Source organism: Rutilus rutilus, assembly GCF_951802725.1.
Source record: "Rutilus rutilus genome assembly, chromosome: 20".
Taxonomy (NCBI): domain Eukaryota; kingdom Metazoa; phylum Chordata; class Actinopteri; order Cypriniformes; family Leuciscidae; genus Rutilus; species Rutilus rutilus.
The window spans coordinates 5,806,684-5,829,327 of record NC_140225.1 but is presented as its reverse complement, the minus strand read 5'-3'; the positions used below and the strand labels follow the sequence as shown (position 1 = coordinate 5,829,327).

General features: G+C 36.0%; 1 protein-coding gene across 1 annotated transcript in view; it reads left to right on the top strand.

Moving 5' to 3' along the window:
- The window catches only part of LOC311280196 (cadherin-23-like), a gene marked incomplete at both ends in the record, with an annotated part of 138,512 nt that overhangs the window by 7,629 nt on the left and 108,239 nt on the right, over positions 1 to 22,644 (top strand). The window contains 2 exons of the mRNA XM_084392170.1: positions 5,017 to 5,108; positions 11,556 to 11,630. Of these exons, the coding sequence (XP_084248296.1) occupies positions 5,017 to 5,108; positions 11,556 to 11,630 (167 nt within the window). The remainder of the gene's footprint in view (positions 1 to 5,016; positions 5,109 to 11,555; positions 11,631 to 22,644) is intronic.

The following is a 22,644-nucleotide window of genomic DNA, read 5'->3' as shown; positions in this document are numbered from 1 at the left end:
AGACGGCTAAATTTGTCTCTTTCACCCGATTGCCGTTGAGAAATCTCAGATTCGATAGTAGGTTTTGCAAGTTCAACATGGGTTATAGGTCGAAAGTTGAATGAACGAGTACTTATGTCCTTTCGATTTCTTACAGGTTGAGTTGTTGTTGCCCATAACACGCTAGCATTCTGCTAATGAACGCTGATTGGTCAGTGAAGGACTGATTACGACCAGAGATACCGCTTGATGGCATCGTGGCATCCGAAGCGGGACCAGAAACAAACAAAACAAAAACTCTTCTAGCACGTGTATTTACCTGTGTCAGCTGTGTTGTCGATGCCTCGAGAGAAAAGAAAGTACAGAGCGCGAAAGCACCAAAGTGACTGAAGGATTGCCGTAAAGCAGTATCTCTGGTCGTACGATGTGTATGACGTCATTGACACTTTAAAAGACTTTTTAAAGCAAATAAGTGACTCTAAAAAATCTGACACCCAGCAATGTGTAATTTCTTTGCATCTCCTTTCGAATACAATATTCAAATTACTAGACAAAAAATTATATCCTGAGAAAAGTGGATTTTGATGGGTATAGCGCCATAGACCTCCATTCATTCTGCACTCGTCCTGTGAGCGCCCTCATATGGAGTCAAAGTGGAACTGCAACCATTTCAGAAGCCGGAAGTGTACTGAGAGTGAAACTTCTCGCCTTATTAGACATTCTCTGACATAACCTTTATTTGAGTCACACTGCTAACCGTTTTATTTCTGGATATATGTTTGACTAACATACTACTCTTCCTATTTCTGCACTGTATGAGCTAAAAACAATGTAGCTCTGAATCTTTTCTGTTGTTTTACATGCACAAATATAAATATATTGACTTTTACTTTATTATTTATGGGTCATAGGCAGGCTACAATGCAAAAAAAAAAAAAAATTGTTGACAATATAAATCTTTTACAGCCCTAAACAGTAATACTGCTCAATATTCATAACATTTCATCACTAAGTCAGAACTAGCTACTTTCATGTAAAGACATGTGAACTCACATTTATCATCTTATATTGAAAAAAGCCCCATAAGTCGTAATATTGAGTGTTATAATAATTACACGTAATAATAACACCCATGAGTGTTTTTCTCTTTATTTATAAAGTTGAATTGATTGTAATGATCTACTCTTGTAGTCTGATAGGTTTAGTGTGAATACACTGGAATTCATTTTGTTTAATATGTATTCTAGCTCATTATTTGAGTCAACTACCAAAAGTCTACAAAATGTAATCAAAATGCAAAATATTTACAAGATGCTACTGAAAAAAATTGTAGTTTAGTATATTTAATAGTATTCAGATCAGCTAGTATTTCATTACAAACACATTTTTTCTTCGAGCTGTGCACCCACATCCTACTAGCATGTTTTATTGAATATTAGTATGTTTGAGATGTATTGCATCCATTAAACATTCATTACTTACTTTACATTGTTCTGAAACCATATGCCTATTCAGAGAAAGCATAAGCATCATGCAGTATATTGTGTGGGTTTCCCTGCAGCAGAAGCAGTTGTATTGGGCCCATGTGACAGTGGCAGAATGCTCTGCTACACACACAGTGGACAGAGAAGGTTTGTGCTGCTATATGACGCCAGGGAACTCTTTTATTATATCACCCAGGAAACTGCAAGATGCCAAATGAAAACAAATGCGACTATTTCGCCTTCCCTCGCTCTCTCTTTCTCTTCCTCTTTTTCGTGTCTCTTCTGTTTCTCCCGAAATGCAATTCACTGCCAAGGTTGTTGCTCAAATTCCACACCAGGGATTGCCATGCTAACCAAAACATTATAATATGCAGCTTGCTCATTTCATTTTGTTGCAATGTTCATGTATTTTTGTTGACAATGTGCCCTGCTACTGAGTCTACAGGGACACACAGAAGACGTGTGCTTTTCCAGTTTGACTGTAATGTACTTTGCTGAGAACAAACACTTTTTATTTTTATTTTAGACTCAAACTGTGAGGATTTAGGTTTTACAAACACTTCTTTGGAAGATAGATAGATAGATAGATAGATAGATAGATAGATAGAAAGATAGATAGATAGATAGATAGATATACCATGGATGAGGTAGATCCTCTGATTAATGAATCCATCATGGACACTGAGAAGGTAGATCAAGTTCTGCCAACAGACACACACACACACACACACACACACACACAAATACCTTCTGACTTAACCATTTATTATGCAACTGTTGTGAATACAATGCGTAAGGGTGTTTTTGAGTCCAAATTTGGTCCTTTTTTTTTTTACTTGACACAAAATCTTAATACAACACTGTAATGTATTTGAATTATCTTTGATTGGATGTTTTTCTCACAAATACTGATGTATGTCATTAATATTGACACCAGTGCAAAATGTACAAATCACTCCACCAGGAGAGATGGGATTCTTGTTTGAGGCTTTTCTCATTTTGGAATTAAATCCTAATACTTCCATTTGATTGGTTTCCTAGAATGTTGAGAGAATTAGATCGTATCTTTTCTCCATCCCTGCGGACACCTTTGACGCTGCAGCATTAACAGCAAATACCAGCAAAACAAACAAGCTCAGCCAATCCCAGCTCGGTAATTAGCCTAATTAAACTGAGGGTGAACGCGACGTGATTATACATCATTAATTTCGACCTTACAGTTGCTGTAATTAAGTCGCTCATCACATAAGCTCCCTTGTAAATATCATTTTCACTCCTCTCACTCAGACACTTATTTATTTCATTTATTTATTTTCGAGCGAGAGAGAGATGCTGATGAGATGATTAGCAGCACACGATTAGCTCAAGTGTGTGTGAGTACTTCACTCTGTGGGAATTCCTTGTTGAGGTGAACCCTCCTCCTCACTTGAGCAAGTGTAAAACTATTCTTCATTTTAATGCATAAATTATATGCCTATTAATCATTAATACTGTCAATATAATACCCCTCTCCTCAAGCAGTATTGTCTATTCGGTGACTTCACGTACATCTGAAAGTGCTTTTAGCTTGCAAAATATTTGGGAGAAAGTCTTCTAAGAGGAAGACTGCATATAATGTTTGAGATGTTTAAATGTAGGTCTGCACAGTTTGGTAAAAAAAAAAAGAATTATGTTGAGATTATGTTGACAGATTTCGAATGCAATACAAATACTTAAACATCACATACTGCTATACTGCTTGTATATCAAAGCTAAAAGAATCAAAGACATAAAATCATTTCAAACTGCAGCTTTCATGTTCAACAGGGTGTGAAACACTACGAGCTAGCAAATGATGCCTTTTATCTTCAAATTAAGTTATTTAGCTCATGCTCTGCTGCCAGCAAAAGAGTTACTCTTAAGGGTGTTCACCTGGGTACGAAATTAACTTTTTGCCCTCCAGCTATAGTGAGGATATATATATATATATATATATATATATATATAATGTAAAACCAGCATGGGGTAAAAGGGCACACATTGTTGATACAAATACTTTAGCTAAAATAATATGTTTTTAATAATGTCTAAGTTGATACTTGTTCATAACAATCAGTTGACAACCAAATTAATATATGATATTTACCATCTGAATCTAACCATGTCATGTCAACAAATTTAAAAGTCAGCCATATTTATTATTAACTACTGTGCCTTTTGCCCCAACAGCAGTGGCGCATTTTACCCCAAATACCATACTTTTACGTATTCTTCCGTTATTGAAAAACTGTTGTTTCAATTACCTTGAACAAAACTGAAAATCATTAAGAAGACCTTTGTCTCAAAATATATTCAATAACTTTTCACTGCTACTCGCGATCGCGTCAAGGATCAGCCAAATTTCCACGTGCATCTTGAAAAGCAGATGTTTTGGTAACAATGTTTTAATAAATAACATTTTTGCAAACTTTGGCCACGTTCACACTGCAGCAGAATACGGTTGTCAGTCCTGTATTTCAGTACTTATTGTTAACGTTCACACACAGTACAGTTATTTAAAAGAGTGACAACCGCATTATATAACCAAACTCACACCCGTATATTTTCAAGACTCATAACCGCATTCTCGGAAAACCCGCCCTGTGTGAACAGAACCGGACTGGATAACTAGTTGTGTGTCACATGACACGTCATAAAAGCTGCTGTCGGATACTGAAGATTTCACGGGTGAACTTGATTGTTGTTTTTAAAAGTGATAAGACTTTTTCTTTGATATTACTTTGGTCTCTGTCACTATGGTTATTGGTAAGAGAGTAAGGGCTTGACTCCAGTTGCACGTTCATACAGACAGTATCCGAGACGCTACTGTAAGTTGCTTTTTGAACCGGAGATTTCGAGACTCGCTTCTGTAAATAAATGCGGTTGTCAGTCCCCAAAACTGACAGTGTCAAAGAAAAGAAAACTCTTCTCAGGATAGAGAATGCATTTGTTGTAGCTGCATATATAAGATTCTGGGCTTCATATTCACATACTGAGATGTTATACTGACCTAAAATTAAATGTCTAACCCCTGAAAACTGATGAAAACTGAACAACCACTGAATTTTCAGAAAGCATTTGGATTTTTCATTTGGACATTTTAAAGTCCATTTCTGTAGCCACCAGTGTGCAAACTGTGAGATTTCTTTCTTCACTGAGATTCATGCAGCTTGTTACAGTTTATCAGGAACCAGACAATGATGGTATTTGCATATCACATGTTTACATCAGGTGCAATGAACTTGTAATGAGGTTCACCTGGAGACGTCGCACCTTTCAACATGAACATTATTTATTTAGAGAGATGGATTTCACCTCACAGATGTCGATTACCAGCTGTGCTTTGTTTCTACTAATGTCATAGAATTTTAAATATGTTTTAATCATGAAGGCTTTAATGTACAATACCAGTGCACAAAAGTGCAGTGTGTTATTTCTGAAACACTAGTAGCACCAAACAGTTGTGACTGTTTTTCATGATGCCACTCTGAATGCATTGGTGATTGTGCTCTTACTGTGTGTTTGTGTGTTGCAGGTTGGAGATGTCGTGGTGTGAAGGTTCTGGAGGCAAGATGACTTTGGTTAAATTGCTCCTCTCCTTATTGCTGCTACACACATTTTCTGAAGGTAAGGATGACACTCACACACAAAAACTTGTTTTTATATCTTTACATAGATTTTTCATAGGCGTAATGGTTTTTATACTGTACAAACTGTATATTCTATCCCTTTACACTAACCCTACCCCTAAACCATTACAGAAAAGTCTCTGCATTTTAACATTTTCAAAAAAACATCACTTGGTATGATTTATAACCTATTTAAGGGCCCGGCTAAATGGCCCCACAATGTTAAAATGTTCACGTTTTACTATCTTTGTTGGGACATTTGGTCCTACAATGTAAGTAAAACAAGAACACACACACACACACACACACACACACACACACACACACACACACACACACACACACACACACACACACGTTGTGTTTGAATGTTTTATGGAGATTTTTATATTGCACAAACTGTATATTCTATCCCCTTACACTAACCCTACCCCTAAACCATCACAGAAAACATTTACAAAAAACATAAATTAGTATGATTTATAAGCTGTTTTCCTCATGGGGACTAAAAAATGTTCCCACAAGGATTTCAGATATTGCCATCTTTGTGGGGAATTCTTTTTTGATATAATGCAATCTCTATTCCTCAAACAGGCCTTTAAAGGGGTATCAGAAAGAGAACTGGCTGAAACATTTTACTAAGATAACTAAAACAAGTATGAAAAATACTTTTTTTTACTGTATTTCTCATCAAATTTCTGTTCTAGCATTATGCCTGTTTTTGTCAGATGTCTTGGAACATAATAATTGCATTTAAGACCGTGTAAAAAAACCTGGATCTTGGGATTCTTGTGTTCATTTCTGTTCCATACCGTTTCACTCCATCTTGCTGTCTTTGAACTTGGGAACACATCCATGTCCTGCTAAATTGTTAATCTAGCATTGATGCGTTCATTTTTAATCACTTTTTTCATTAGTTATTATACCAAATGAATGTGTTAAATTGACATTCCTTATTAAAACTGAATGTAAAAATATCTGAGGAAGCATTAAATCAGTGTGAGACGAAGAATAGGACCTGTTTTTATAAACCTGAGGTGGTGAATATTAATGAGGTAACAACACCAGCAGTGACTAATTAATATTCATGAGCCCAGTGGCATCACACCCCGCCCATCTTCAGTCCCCCACTAACTTGTTGCTCACGGGTCAAATGTGTCTCTCAGACTTTCAGATTAAAGCTGTGATTGTGCTGACAACGGTCCCTCTTCTGTGTCAATCTCATCTGTTTCTCTCATTTTTCAGCCTGCACTCATTACCTTCCTGTTGTCCTTCTATCAGCCCACATGTCCTGTCTTTTCTCAGACATCTCACTCCATCACTGTTCTCTCACAGCTGTCTATCATTCCTCACTGTTCGTGTGTGTGTGTGTGTGTGTGTGTGTGTGTGTTGAGCACCGGCGTTCTGCAGCGGCCCGTTTAACAAGACCGTGTCTCTGCCACTTAACATCAGTCCAGAGGAGTTTATAATTCACTGCCCTCTTCTTCCTCTTCCTGTCTGTGTCCTTTCCTATTGCTGAACCTCTCTCAATCATTTACACACTCCATCTTTCTTCATTAATCTGCCTCACTCCTCTCTGTATCTCATAGACCCTGTGGGAGCTGTTCTCTCATGGTTATTAGCTCTCTGTGATTGGTTCAAGGGTTTTGAGGGTTAAATGAAATGGAGGTAAATTAGGGAGGGAGTTTGAGCCCTGAACCCCTGAACAACTCAGGACTGAATGTTAAACACTCCTCGCGCAAAAGAGAGAGAGAGAGAGAGTTTAAAAGAATAGTTCGCAAAAAAGAAAATTCTGCCATTATCCAAACTTTTTCACAGTGACCGTGACTGTCAAGCTTCCACAAGGACAAAAAACATCATAAAAGTATCGTAAAAAGAAATTCATACTTGTGCGCTATATTCCAAGTCTTCTGAAGCCATATGATAGCTTTGTGTGACAAAAAATGTGTGACTGAAATTTGACATAAGTTGCTTTATTCACCTTTTCCAACAGACTCTTGGCACTTCAGTACTATTTTACGTTTTGTTAATGCATGATTTCCAGTGAATAACAACCTACATTTTAATTACTGTATGGCTTCAGAAGACTTTTAATTAGTGATGTCAATCAATAAACCATACATTTTCTGTAATTAATTGCACCTAACATTAAAATATTTTATATTGCATCTTTTTACTAAGTACTATGAATGAAGGCCAGTATCACCGATACCAATACTGCTACTGATGTCTCCATTTAACCCATTCATTCTTTCTCCCACTAAGTTTATTTTGTGCATTCATTTTCACTATAAGTAATAAAATTACATGTTAAAACATTTGGTATGAATATTTATGTGAGGTTCGATCCTCTTAATACAACGTCAGTATTTACACAAACTGTACTGACACTGTGGTATTGTTTTTGATAGTGTTTTTTTAGTCACAACCCAGACAATCAAGTGCCAAACCCCCCCCACAAAAATACAGTAAAACTAGTCCATAGGACTTGCACGCCGTACTTGAAGTCTTTTGAAGCCATTCAAAACTTTTTATGAGAAACAGACAGAAATGTAAGTGGTTTTTCACTGAAAATCATTATTTTTACCCAATTTACCCAAAGTCAGAAGGCTTTGAATATAGAGCAAGATTCATATAAAGTACTTTTTCTGCTCTTTTGGACTGTGAACAGCCTTTATGTTCTGCTAAATAACTCCTTTTGTGTCCCTTGGAAAAAAAGGGTAAATTTAAGAGGAGTAAAAGATTTTCTTTTAATTTTTTTTGGTGAACTCTCACTTAAAGGTAAAGTGGAAGAGAGATGAGCTGTCTTCATAAAAAATGATGATGTCTGTGAAGAGATCTGATTTGACGTGAGTTTCTGTCTGAACTGTTCACTCAAAAGACTCTCAATCAATGTCACAATGGTAAAACATCAGCGACAAAGTTTGTTTCACACACCCTGTGTCTGCAGCAGTGTAAGCAGCATAACTACAGCTGGAGGAATTTGTAGAGGGCTTATAGTTTTTCCTTGATAATGGCCGTAATTATAAAATTGTCTAGAGCAGGCCATTGTGAACTATTACAAAACCCCAAAGTAAAGTTAAACGGCTTCATTAAAGCCTAATTTAAAGAATGTGTTGATAAATTGGTTTAAAGGCGAAGTGTGTAAGATTTTTAAAAATACATTCTCTTAACCAAGTTTACTGTTCAATGACTTCTATTAGTAAGCCGTTCATTGGTTTATCTCCCGGAAAAGTAAAAAAATTGAGCCTCCAAGGCACTATCTAAACATTGAAGATCTGTCAATCTCTATCCAATTAGCTGCTGTAGGACCATGACTGTTACACGTGTTACATGGGAAAAGACATTCAGCTTCGATTACAGAAGTGTAAACCAAAATTCATTGCATTTAGACCTTCAAAGGTGAAAAGTCATGAACACGTCAAAGCGAACGTGGCGTTACAATGCAATGCGCTACAATGGACTCTTCAATACCATACAGCATCATCCTGCACTCGTTCAGAAAGACAAATGTACATTACTACATTAAATGTACAATCTACATGAATCGGGAAACATTTGAAAACGGCGTTTTCGTTTAAAAACGCTCTCCGTCCTCACTAGCGTTTTCAGGCATTTTCCGACGTTTCAGTGCGGATGAGAAACTTTTGGAAAACGCCTGAAAACGCTAAATTCACCTTACTGCGCATGTGTAAAACCTCACAAAAGCTCACTGAGATTATACAGACAGAAAAAAAAAAGAAAAAGTTATTGCGCAATTCTTCTGACAGGATAATTTTATTTAGCAAAATATCTCACCATTCACTGATGTGTCCAGGTCGCACTCAGTCACCATAGGATTGGTCTAAAACTGCTCTCATGTTTTGCCGCAGGACAGCAAATGTGAGTACATTTTCTGTCATCTTTGCAGGACTGTGATATGAAGAGTGTGCAAAGTAACATATTTTAGCAACAGTGTGAAAGTGAATAGCACATAACAGGCACAATACCGGTATAAACATGAATATCTATTGGTACAATATGCATCACATGACTAAACTTACATCATCATTTTTAAATACCTCCGGTTTGACAGTCTACACTACAACGCGAAAACGGTGTTTTTAAAAGGCTTCGTTTTCATTAATAAAAACGCCATCTCTGTGTGGACAGAAGGCCAAAACAGAGAGAAAAATATGCCTTTTCAAACGAAAATGTATTATTGTGGACCTCAGTGGGGGTTATGTGCAACAAACTTCCGTATTCTGAAAAACAGGTTGCATCGCTTCCGGTCTTTTGTATGTGCTTTGTTACATATAAAGCTGTTTTAGTCAAGATGCCTTCAAATGAGCAAGCAAAGATGAGCATAACCGATGTTCTTTACATATGCAGATTGATATCTAAAAGTTTTTTTCTTCTTCTTTTCACTAACATTTGAATATTAAAACTGAATAAAATGCCAACAAAAAAATAACTAGCTAGGCAAGATGATTACCTTAAAAGTCCATAGATATCACTGTCAGTTCGTACTGCTGTTAACACTTTCTCTGACAAGCGGATGCAATGAGACCTGTTTTTCTGTTTGTTAATGTGACATTCGACACAAAGCCTGTTGCTTACTTATGACACACAGCAACACAGCTAAAAGTATTCCTAATATGTTAGACCTTTTATTGAAAGTAGCCTGCATTTACCTGTTGCAGATATTCCTTCACAAGTACCTGTAAGAGATGTATTTGTGATGTTTGAATTGGGGGAGGTGCGATGCATGAAAGGGCCGTTTGCAAGGTTGTTTGCTTTATTTTTGTAATTCCGCTAGGTGCCATTAGTGACACAGAAACTACATACTTCACCTTTAAAGGGGACCTATTATGCCTACATTTTTACAAGATGTAGTTTAAGTCTCAAGTGTCCCCTGATTCGTGCATGTATCTTTAATTGCAAATGAGCTGCTGCTTCCCACCCTGCTTTCCAGAAGAGGGCGGAGCCTGTGCCTCTGACTGGATAGTCTGCCAAAAACTAGCAAAACATCTGTTTGGTTTTGATGATTATCTCTATCGCAGCCACACTCTACGTCATCATGAACGTTTTTTTATTTGCATGCATTTTAAAGCCATATCAGTTTAAAATTCTGTCATATGGTTTTCTGAGAGCACACATCCGAAGCACGCGCACAGAAAGCTGGATGTCAGACGGCACGTCCCACCAGTATTAAATTATTTCTCTTTCATGTCTTATTGTACTTACACTCTCAAATACACACAAGGTTATGTCAAAAACAAAGTTCACAAACACAGTCCAAAAAACAAAAGAAATTTTGCACACAGCCATAGACACCAAAATAAATACACATCGTTAAATCACATTAAATTCAGTGTTCATTACGGTTTAATTTCAGTGCATGGGGCTCAAAGAAAATTTCATTAAGCAACAATAATGATATAACTATTAATTTGATCATTACAGTATAAAGATCTGGAGCTGAAACCAGGACAGATGTGGCAGGTTTTTTTTGCTTTTGGCATGAACTCTCATTAAATCTCTGATTCACTTTATCACACACCTAAAACTCGTTGTAAATCTGCTGCCATTCTGTAATGGTCCAGTAATTAACACAGGCTGATGTGTTACTCTAGATTGATTCTAGTTAGTGTGTATTGGCAGATGCACAGTCGATGGCTCTCGTTTCTTGCTCGGCATCTCTTCCTCTCTCTCTTTGGGTTTGTTCTTGCCACGTTCAAAGCGGAGTCAAAGAGTGATTCACCCTATCAGACACCAGCACTTCAAACACACACGCACAAGCCCTTTCTAGTGTGTGTTGTCTCTGTGGCCCACTACCCATGCATGCGATCAAAGCTCTCCTGATCTCCCTGACAAAACAGCTTGTCTCCTTCTACCCCTGGAAAGAGAGAACACACACACGCGTGTATACACTAGGGGACATGTCTCGCACATAAAACAACGATATCATATATTTACTTTTCAGGTTGGTTACATACAGTACAGTACTAACCAACTCTTGAACCCTATACACTTGCTAATGGCCCTTGTTGAAACTTTAATTTTACACTCTTACGAGTAAAGGTTTTTTATTGGTATCTACAGGTCCATGAAGAACCTTTAACATGTACTGTATGGAGATTTTCCAGTGTACAAAAGGTTCTTTATAGTGGAAACATTTTCTTTTGATTATTTAAATGTTCTTCACACACACAAAAGAAAGGTTCTTTTAGGGAACCCAATGCAAATCTATGAGATGTTGTGAAAACCCTTTTTAAGTGTGCTGTAGAAGTGGCTGATTTTCACTGTCAAGTCACACACGCACACACACTTGACCCTTATATTGATTGGAGAAGGCTCCGCATTGAGAGTATTCATCTGATGCTCATCAGTGTCATTTTCTGTTTGCCATCTAATGTAACTGTATGTGTTTTAAGACCCATGTCTCTGTCTCTCTGTCCTCCAGCCTCTAATCAGCCACCTCGTTTCCAGAATTACTTCTTCCAGTCGTACCTGCTCATCTACGAAAACACACCAGTGGGTGAGTGTCTCTCGCAAACACACACATACTGCTCTGTCTGTACACACACTGATGGATCTTTCTACACACACGGTCTGAACTTCTTTTTCAGTCTTCTTGATTTCAGTCCATAAATGCTGGATGGACCATGTTTGGCTTGAGTTTCACTTTGTTCAGTTGCTTTCAGTGTGTAAGCTAAGCAAAAGACCCATAGTTTGAAGAGTTATTCTTAATTACTTTAACTACTTACGTTATGATTTCAAGTGTTGGAGTATATAGTATGAAAAAGTTCTTTTTGCTAGGAATTCAACAATATATATATATATATATATTTTTTTTTTTCATGAAATAACCATGTGGTAATAGCTTCTTTTTTATTTATTTAGATAATCCAGTGAATTAAATATTTTAAAGGTACCATATCTCAAATTTTGCTTGGATAAAAAAATTATAAAATCATGATATACTGTTACATATACACCTGTGACTGAAATCAGTAAATTATTTGCTTAGTCATCCAGCAACCAACTGGTTGACTAGTTTATCTCAAATATTTTTATTTTTAAATATATATACATACAGTACCAGTCAAAAGTTTGGAAACATTACTATTTTTAATGTTTTTGAAAGAAGTATCTTATGCTCATCAAGCCTGCAGTTAAAAAAAAAAAAAAAAAAAAAAAACAGTAATGTTATGAAATATTATTACAATTTAAAATAATGGTTCTCTTTTTTAATATATTTTAAAATGTAATTTATTTTTGTGATGCAAAGCTGAATTTTCATCAGCAAGTACTCCAGTCTTTGGTGTCTTATGATCCTTCAGAAATCATTCTAATATGAGGATTTGATACTCAGTTATTATCAATGATGGAAACAGTTGTGCTGTTTAATATATTTTTTTGGAATACTTTTTTCAGGATTCATTGATGAGTTAAACGTTAACAGCATTTATTCATAAAAACAGCATTTATTCAAAATAAAAACATTTCTAACAATATAAATCGTTACCATCACCTTTTATCAATTTAACGCATCCTTGTTAAATTAAAGTACTAAGAACTTTTTATTCATCAAATAATCCTGAAAAAAGTATCTCAGGTTATAAAAAAAATATTAAGCAGCACAACTGTTTTCCAACATTGATCATAAATCAGCATATTAGAATGATTTCTGAAGGACCATAAGACACCAAAGACTGGAGTACTTGCTGATGAAAATTCAGCTTTGCATCACAAAAATAAATTACATTTTAAAGTATATTAAAAAAGAGAACCATTATTTTAAATTGTAATAATATTTCATAATATTACTGTTTTTTTTTTTTTTTTTTACTGCAGGCTTGATGAGCATAAGAGACTTCTTTCAAAAACAATAAAAATAGTAATGTTTCCAAACTTTTGACTGGTACTGTATATATTTTGCAGTAATGTTAAACAGTTTGCATGGCAAAACCCTCACTAGCACCGGCACTAAAGCACCGGCACTACAGCAATACACATTTATACGTTAACACACTTTTTTGGCAAACATTTTCATTTTATAAAGGGCGTTAATCCCTCCTCACAGTCTTTACTTCCCATCTCTCCTCTTATTCTCCTCTTCATCCCTTATTCATAGTTTTCCTGTCTTTAATGCCTCTTTCACCTCTCCCAGTTTTTAGGTCAAAGAGCATGCATGTTTATTTAACTTTGTGACCTCTTGTTATCATAAGCTGCTTTTGTGGTCTTATCTGACCCTCAGTCTGCGGTTTGCCTCACTGTTCCTTATTTGCTTCAGTTTTTAAACTCTCTGTTGTTATGGACTGAATAATAAACATTTATGTATAATTCAAGCATATTTGCTAAAGGAAAGCACTTGGGCTGTTTAATCCTAGATAAATGGCTTCTCTCCATAAAAAAAACTCATGTGAAAACAAATACATTGTGTTTGTTTTTGCTTGTTTTGACGTGCACTTTTTCGTGCATTTGGTAGATTATACAAGAAATATAGCATTGAATGTTAGTTCACAAAGTTGCATTTTATGTTATTTTATTCTTTCTAGAATTGATTTCAGCAGAGTTTGTTGTTAGCATGTTGCTAAGCTAAATGTTTAATACTCGAATACGGATGAAATACGTAGCACTGACAAATATCAAGTTAAAAAGTTTTTTTTTTATAGATTGAATGGCATTTTCTCTCAGTTTTTCCCTCCATTTGGCATAAAATGGTCATCTAGTTTGAAATGTTTTTTTTTTCCAGATTTTCCATTGCAACGTTTTCTCCATGTTTACAAATCTTTACAGCCTTTAGCCGTTGCCAACAACTCTCTGGATCCTTCACTTTAAACTGAAAGTAACTCATTCCCGCTAAACGTTTACTCTTTAAATTCTTGCACTCGAGAACAATACAAGTCGACACCATTATGACTAAAAGTTTGCTAAGAAGTATTTCCTACTAAAGCAAGGCGGTATTTGACTCTGGTAAGTGTATTCATAGTAGACTGGTGGGAGTGGCCTTGGAACGCAACATGCCCAGTGCATTATGGGTATTGAAGTTTTCCTACCTATTTGGCAAAAGGGAAGACAACATCCTTTTTTCTCGGTTTTCTCTAGTCAGGTAGCAACGATTTAAAAAATATTTACCTTTCTACTGCATAGGCAGCCAAGCTTTATTGAAAGCCAATTTTGCCAGCAGTGAAGTGCCCCTTTAATTATAATTATTATTTTTGGTGTCACTTGGGAAAAAAAAAAATCACCATAAGAAAACATTTTATCATAGAAAGAAATACACACTTACTGTAAGCTTTAAATATTTCCCTCAAAGCCACAGAAAGAACAGGACAGTGTCAGATAACCACTGCCAGCTTTGATATTACAGTATAAACTTTTGTGTGTTGTATAGTTGGTTTAGATTTAACTGTGTTTGGTCTCAAGCAGTGCTTTACTCTAACAGTCTCTGTCTTTAAGTTTCTGTCTGTGCCTGTATGTATTTCAGCATTTTTAGGGACCCCGATGATTGACAGGGCAATTTGAGAGTGTCAGGGTTTTCATCACCTTGCAGCGTGTTGTCGTGAGTTGGTTTTAAAATAGATCTATCGGGCCTCTTCGCTGATAGCAGGCTCTCTGAACCGCAAATACACTTACACCACACTTATCCATAAAATCTCTGAATTCTGCCATCCAGCCCATTTTACCATGATCCGTCTGTGTGCGGTGTGTGTGTATATGTTTAGATGTGTGTTTCATAAAAGCTCACAATTGTGCTTCTAACAATTTATTGTTTCTTAAACTATGGGCACTTTAGGCAATGTGGACTTCCAGAAAATATAATCTTTTAAAACGTACTTTTCACACTCTCACTAGTTTATTTAATTTGTCTACTAACAATGTCCAAAAGTATAGAAACTTACACTACCGTTAAAATGTCTGGGGTCAGTGTGATTTTTTTAAATACTTTTATTCAAGATCGCATTCAATGGGATAAAACATTTTCAAATAACTGTTGTTCTTTTGAACTTTCTATTAATCAAAAATCCTGAAAAAATATATATCATGGTTTCTACTAAATTATTAGGCAACACACCTTTTTTAATAATAATCAGAAATGTTTCTTGAGCAGCAGATCAGCTAATTAGAATGATTTTAAAGCATCATGTGGCACTGGAGTAATGATAATACTGGAGCAATGATGCTGAAAATTCAGCTTTTATAAATAAATTACATTTTGTAAAAATTATATTCAAATAGAAAGCAGTTATAAACTGTAATATTTCACAATATGACTATTTTTACTTAATTTTTTTATTAAATAAATGCAGCCTTGGAGACTGTAAGAGACTCAAATACATTTAGGAGTCTTACTTATCCCAAACTCTTGAGCTTTTTTTTTGGTGGTAGTATGCATATTTTGCATTATAAATTATAATGTAATAAGTTACATTATATAATAGCATTCTGTGATGGAAATGATGGTGGTGGAATAAAATGGCTGATACCTTTGTTGTGCTAAGGCTAGATAGGTATACATACAATTAAATATTATTTTTACACTGCAATTTGACACAATTATACTAATTTGACAATTATAGCTTGATTGGAAATGACCAATACATAAAAAATCAAGTGCTGAAGTTGAAGATTTCCATTGACTGATAGAATGTTCATCGAGAGAATGTTCAGCATTCAAAATGTAACAGACAGCGATGACATCATTGTTATACTTGTATGCTGAATTCCAATTGGATTCTCTCTTACCTCTATGTCATAGTGAATTGTGATTAATCATTACTTTCTTGTATCTATTTAGATGCAAATACTACATATTTGGACGTTCTACATATTCAAGTTGTTTGGATATGTGGACTCAGGGCTATTTTAAGCTTTATCTTCATGACATATTCATTCGTGATATCATTTCCCATGACATCATCAATATATTATCATCTGCATATACTATATTGTCCTCAGTTGATTATAATTTAGTACAAGTTTGAATGTTTTTTTATTGCATTGATCCTGTATCCATTGCTCCTTGCCTCCCTCTTTAATTTTCTTATGCTGTGTATTCATTTAGAGAGCCAAAATTCCGGTGACCCACCCTGAAACTGATCAGATGTCATAAGCAACATGAAACTTTGACAATGCATGCAGCATGAACATTTCCTTGACTAACACACTCTCCATCAACGCAGCGCTGAACAGCAAAGATGCTGATGCTGATAATGTATGGTGAGCCATTTACAAAAGGTTTTGTATGACCAGTTGACTAGTAAAAAAGTGTCGTCGTGCAGACCCTTATTAGTTGATTTCTGTTTATTGAGATTAATTAGGATGTGGCAAGCTGTTCCCAGACCAGCATTGGTTCAGTCAGGGTTCATTTCCATCCGCAGCAGTGTCAGCGTGCCCTGTGTGTCCTCTGTGCCCTGCCTGACTCTGATTGGTGGTCAGAGCCATCAGCCATGTCTGATTGGATGACTCTGATGGCTTATTCATGGAGAGGGCGGATGATTGGACAGTGCCAATTTGTCAGAGTTATAGTTTATTAGTAGCGCAGATGTCCTCGTACTGGAGGACTTCCAAATGACACACACGCACTGGCACACCCCAACACAAACACACACACTTACACGAATAAACACATGCAGACCAACACGTTCACACTCATGACTTGATGGAGACGCAGACTTTTCACTGGGGTGTGTGTATATGCATAGTATAGTCACACGAACAGTATCTGTGTTTATACAGGATCAAGTGAGTTTGTGCATCATATTGCTTAATACATTTTTGTGAGTGCATTGGTGAGCTTGTGCTTATTTATAGGGGACAAATGTAACCGTAACGCTCTAAGGGGCCGTTTACACATCAACGTTTTCAACTAAAAACTGAAAACTTTGAATGCATTTTGGCCATTCATTTAGGCAAGGCGTTTTGGGGGCTTGAAAATGGCAACTTTTGAAAACTGGTGAAAGTAAGTTTTTGAAAAATGATACCATTATTGTTAATTTATGAAAACGGTTGTGTTGCGTGCATGTGTATTATGTGTTCAGTCTATTACAAAGTGACATAGCCAACTACTGGCCTTGTCGCAGAATACAGCGTTTTTAATCGTTTTCATGGATCCGTGTGAACAGGGACCATTTTGACAATGTTGTTGTCTGTACGCGAAAACTCAAAGGAAAAATGTTTCCGTTTTTAGTGCATCATTGTCGTGTAAACATACCCTAAATACACAATAGTGTTCAAAAGTTTGAGGTCGGTCAAATTTTTCTTATTCTCACCATGACTGCATTTATTTGATCAAAAATACAGTAAGACAGTAATATTGTGAAATATTGGTACAAAATAATTAAAGTAACTGTTTTCTATTAGAATATATTTTAAAATGTAATTTATTCTTGTGATGGTAAAGCTGAATTTTCAGCATCATTACTCCAGTCTTCAGTGTCACATGATCCTTTAGAAATGCTGATTTTCTGCTCAAGAAACATTTCTTATTATCATCAATGTTGAAAACAAAAGTGCTGTTTAATATTTTGGTACTATATTCTGAATTTATTAGATTTTTTTATTTATTTGATTAAATGTTTTATTACTTCATGATTTCCATTGATGCAAAGTCATCACAAAATGGTAAAGTTATGCTGATCTCAAAATTTTGCCTAGGACATTTCCAAATCTACTATGTGAGTTTACTATGGAAGCTTGTTTCCGCCACAAAAAAAAAACATTTTAAGAGATAATTGCGACTTTTTATCTCACAATTGCGAGTTTACATCTTGCAATTCTGACTTTATTTCTCAGAATTTTGAGATATAAAGTCAGAATTGCGTGAAATAAAGTCGCAATTGCGTGTTATAAAGTCAGAATTGCGAGATATAAAGTGAGAATTGCGTGAAAAAAAGTCGCAATTGCGTCTTATAAAGTCAGAATTCTGACTTTTTTCTCGCAATTGCGACTTTACATCACGCAATTCTGACTTTATAATACGCAATTGGGAGATATAAAGTCAGAATTGTGAGATAAACTATTCTGAGGTAAAAAAAAAAAGAATTTTTCTTAGAATTGGACTTTATATCTCACAATTCTGAGAAAATATGTCAGAATTGCGAGATATAAACTCGCAATTTCGTCTTATAAAGTCAGAATTGCGTGATATAAAGTCGCAATTGCGAGAAAAAAAGTCAGAATTCTGACTTTATATAACACGCAATTGCGACTTTATATCTCGCAATTCTGACTTTATTTCACGCAATTCTGACTTTATATCTCGCAATTCTGACTTTATAAGACGCAATTGCGACTTTATTTCACGCAATTCTGACTTTGTATCTCGCAATTCTGACTTTATATCTCGCAATTCTGACTTTATTTCACGCAATTCTGACTTTATATCTCGCAATTCTGACTTTATAAGACGCAATTGCGACTTTATTTCACGCAATTCTGACTTTATATCTCGCAATTCTGACTTTATATCTCGCAATTCTGACTTTATAACACGCAATTCTGACTTTATATCTCGCAATTCTGACTTTATAACACGCAATTGCGACTTTATTTCACGCAATTCTGACTTTATATCTCAAAATTCTGAGAAATAAAGTCAGAATTGCGAGATGTAAACTCGCAATTGTGAGATAAAAAGTCGCAATTATCATTTAATTTTTTTTATTTTGTGGCGGAAACAAGCTTCCATAGTTTACTGCCAAAGGACTTTGGTCCTTTTTTATTATTGTGTTCTTTGGGTTTGCATTTTTTCAAGTATAAGTGTTTTGAGGGTGCTGTAGGCACTTTGCTTCCCCTTGTGCCTGTAAGAATGCTCCTTACCTGTGGTAAATTGCTGTAATGCACAACCTCTTGTGGCGTATTGTTTTATGACTTTCTTAGTGTTAATATTGGTACTGTTGCTGTTGTCACTTGTCTGTGACTTATGAAGTAAACTGTTAGTAAATTTTACCATTACCCTCAGTGTCCAAAGGGCTACTGTTTGTATGTTTCTAAAGCTGGTGTCTCACTGCAGTAGTTTATCAGCCAGCCAATTTATGACTCTCTCCTTCCCTCTAAAATTCCACTGAGACGCCTCTGTTTGCGTACTTCCAAATTGGCAAGTGGCTTAATTAGACTAATTAGTCAATTAGCTAACTGTAGCATGTGCATTCATCTGTTTAAATGACAGAATACTTCAGGCCTGTTTGGCTTTGAATAAAGGGCATACTGCAGATAATTATAATGTTAGTTTAACAGCAGTCTGCTGCTACCACTGAGAGTAGTGCGAAGACTTCGTTAAGAGTCCAGAAATGCACCGCTAAGGTGAACCGGAGGTTGAAATATAAACCCTCAAAACTCAAATATTTTTTTCTGGATATGGGTCTTTGGTCTCAGACATCCCACCATATTTTTCAACTTGGGAAAATGTTGTCCGTTGAAAAGATGTCCGATTCACCAGTCGCTAAATATCTGGAAGAATGGAAAAGTGCAGTAAAGGGTCAAACTATTTGCACTAAAACCCAGTGTTTTTATGATTCTGTCTGCGTCTCAATCAGCTCCCTAGGTTGTGAATCAGTATACTGATGATGACATGACAACATCCTCATTGTAAACCGTCACTACTGGTATTTATGATCAACAGCAGAACTGATATATTTCTGACATTTTTTGTAAATGTTATTTAAAGTACTTTATGATAAATATTTTGATTGTTACACATACCTGCAACATTGGCAAGTCACAGACGTCATTCCTTCACTCTGCTCCTTAGTGGTTTTGGATTGTTTTTATTGTGCCGCTACAGTGAGCATCGATGCTCCCTGGTTTTCATGGTGCATTGTGGGACTTTTAGGGAGCAAAAGTTTCAGTGCACTGGAAGTATTCAGACCCTCGGATAATAATTTAAGATAAAATGATAACAAATGCAGCATAGTGAGCTGTGGTGGTATAGCTAAAATAACTGGAAGTGGCTGACATCACAAGCCTTGCACGTTCAAGTTACAAATGTCAGTGCCCGCTTTTACGTAGTGTCTACTTCATGGATTCTGCAGTTTGGCATAGTATCTTTACCAATACAGAATTTGCAAGAAAATGTTGTCGTTAGTCAAACGAAAGTAGCTCTCTGTATTCAGTTGATTCAAATGGACAGCCTGGTTGTTGTAGATCTGGGGGGTTATATATTTCGGTTTGGACCTGAACCTGAAGCTGTCTTGTTCTGGGTTATAGAGGGTCTCTTCTTGACTCCAACTAGAGCTTAGACACTTACAGGTTATTATAGAATAAGATGTGATGTTTCTGTGTTGTGTCCTGACCTGACCTGACCTCCACAGCTCAGTGGTGTTTAGACACGCTTAAAAAGAAATGTTTTACAGCATGGTCTGGTTAGGTTTTTGATTTGTAGGGTTCTTGAGTTTACTTTTGATTATAATTTATAGATTTTTCAGACCAGTGTATTGGTTTCTGGGCTCTTTAAAGGACATGTAGATGGTTTTCTAAAGGACTACAGCCTAAAGTTACTTGTGGGAATAAATAATGTTCTACAACATTGTAGCATCAGGCTGTAAAACCCATTTTGTTTGTAACTGTAACCTTTATCATTTTTAATAGTAAGGATACTTTGATCGGTTAGATCGGTATGTGTCTAAACTGGATGTGGATATTCAATTCTCAGTGGTCAGATTTCCATGACTTCTGATTGGTGGGATTAGGTTCCTTCTCTGTCCAGCTGAGTCACTGTGATCTAATGCTTTACTGAAGTGTTTGTATATAGTGATTTTATGCTGTTTAATGTCCATAGAAGTATGCAGGAATGATGGGGAAAGCTTTGTCATGTTTATTTATTATGAGTGAGAGATAAGTGTTTTTTTGTTCCCTCCAGCACATTCGCTAGACCAGTGTTTCTCAACTCCAGTCCTCGGGACCCACTGCTCTGCACATTTTGTATGTCTCCCTTATTTAACACACCTGAATCAGATCATCAGCTCATTAGGAGAGACTCCATGAACTGAACTGAGTGTGTCAGATAAGAGAGACATACAAAATGTGCAGAGCAGTGGGTCCTGAGGACTGGAGTTGAGAACCACTGCGCTAGACTACTATAACAGAGCCCTTCAATTATACAAACATTAGAAATCACACTGAAAAGAAAGCAGATGCGGCATACATTTGAGTTAAATAAATAACATTCAGATTCAAAACCAAGAAATAGAATTTTTCAGATTTGAATTAAAAAAAAAAAGCATGTTGTTGTCAGATTCCCGAAACAGATGGCCTCTGATGAATCCTTTAACACAAGTATACTTGAAACCACTGCACTTTTTGCAAGAATGTCTGAGATCCCACATGGAGAAATCTCTCAAATCAATTAGTACACATGAAATGTTTCACACACCACGCCACATTAACATAAACATCAGCATTCTCAGACCATCACCTGTCACTCATCATCGTACGGGAGGTGTTTGGAATCATTCCCGCGTTACAATCATCCGCCAATCAAGGTGGTCACTTCAGTCAAGCTCATGCATGAGTAATGACGTCATCCATAGCAACAAAGACTCACTCTTAGTTTAGGAGTTGTCATTTTTCTTTACTAAGAGTAGGTCTGAAAGGCGTTGTGAATAACTTTTAAGAGAAAACTCCTAGCTAAAATCTTTTAGTGCGATTTAGGAGTACTCCTAGTGGTAAGATAAAATGCTTTGTGAATACGGCCCCAGCTGAATAATGAACATCTCAGGAATCACACACCTTTCTCCTTGATGTGTGCTCTCTGTTTGTGTGTTTGAAGTAATTTAGCAGTGTGATTTCAGAGGAAGTTTAGTGTTTATCTAACTGAAGCGCAGCGTGTGGCAAAACCCTTTAATCTGATAATCCACTTTATTTTGATCCACTCGTTCACTCAGACTCCGTTTCAACACGGCAATTAAACTTCACATTTTCTATCTTTCACGCACGTGCTCCCTTATGCTGAGATGAAATTAATCATATGCATTTGTATTAATGCACATATGCATGTGTCCGTATGGGCCAAATTTTGCATGTTAAAATCTTCTTTTTTAATGAGCTTCTTGACCTTTCTAATTGAATAATATAGGGGCAGGAAGAATATTATCAAAGTTTTCATCAAGCATACTGATAATGTCGAACAGATCCCCTGCCCCTGTTTAGATTGACTAAAGGTTATGCTTTTATACTTCCTATTTGAAATCATACTATACTGTTCAAAAGTTTTTAAACAAATAATTTTCTTATTCAACAAGAATGTATTAATCTGATCAAAAGTGACAGTAAAGACATTTATAATATTTCAAATGAATGCCTTTCTTTCTTTCTTTCTTTCTTTCTTTCTTTCTTTCTTTCTTTCTTTCTTTCTTTCTTTCTTTCTTTCTTTCTTTCTATACGCAGCACAACTGTTTTCAACATTAATAATTATAAGAAATGTTTCTCGAGCAGCAAATCAGCATATTAGAATGATTTCTGAAGGATCATGTGACACTGAAGACTGGAGTAATGATGCTGAAAATTCAACTTTGATCACAGGAATAAATTTAAAAACTTTAAAAATG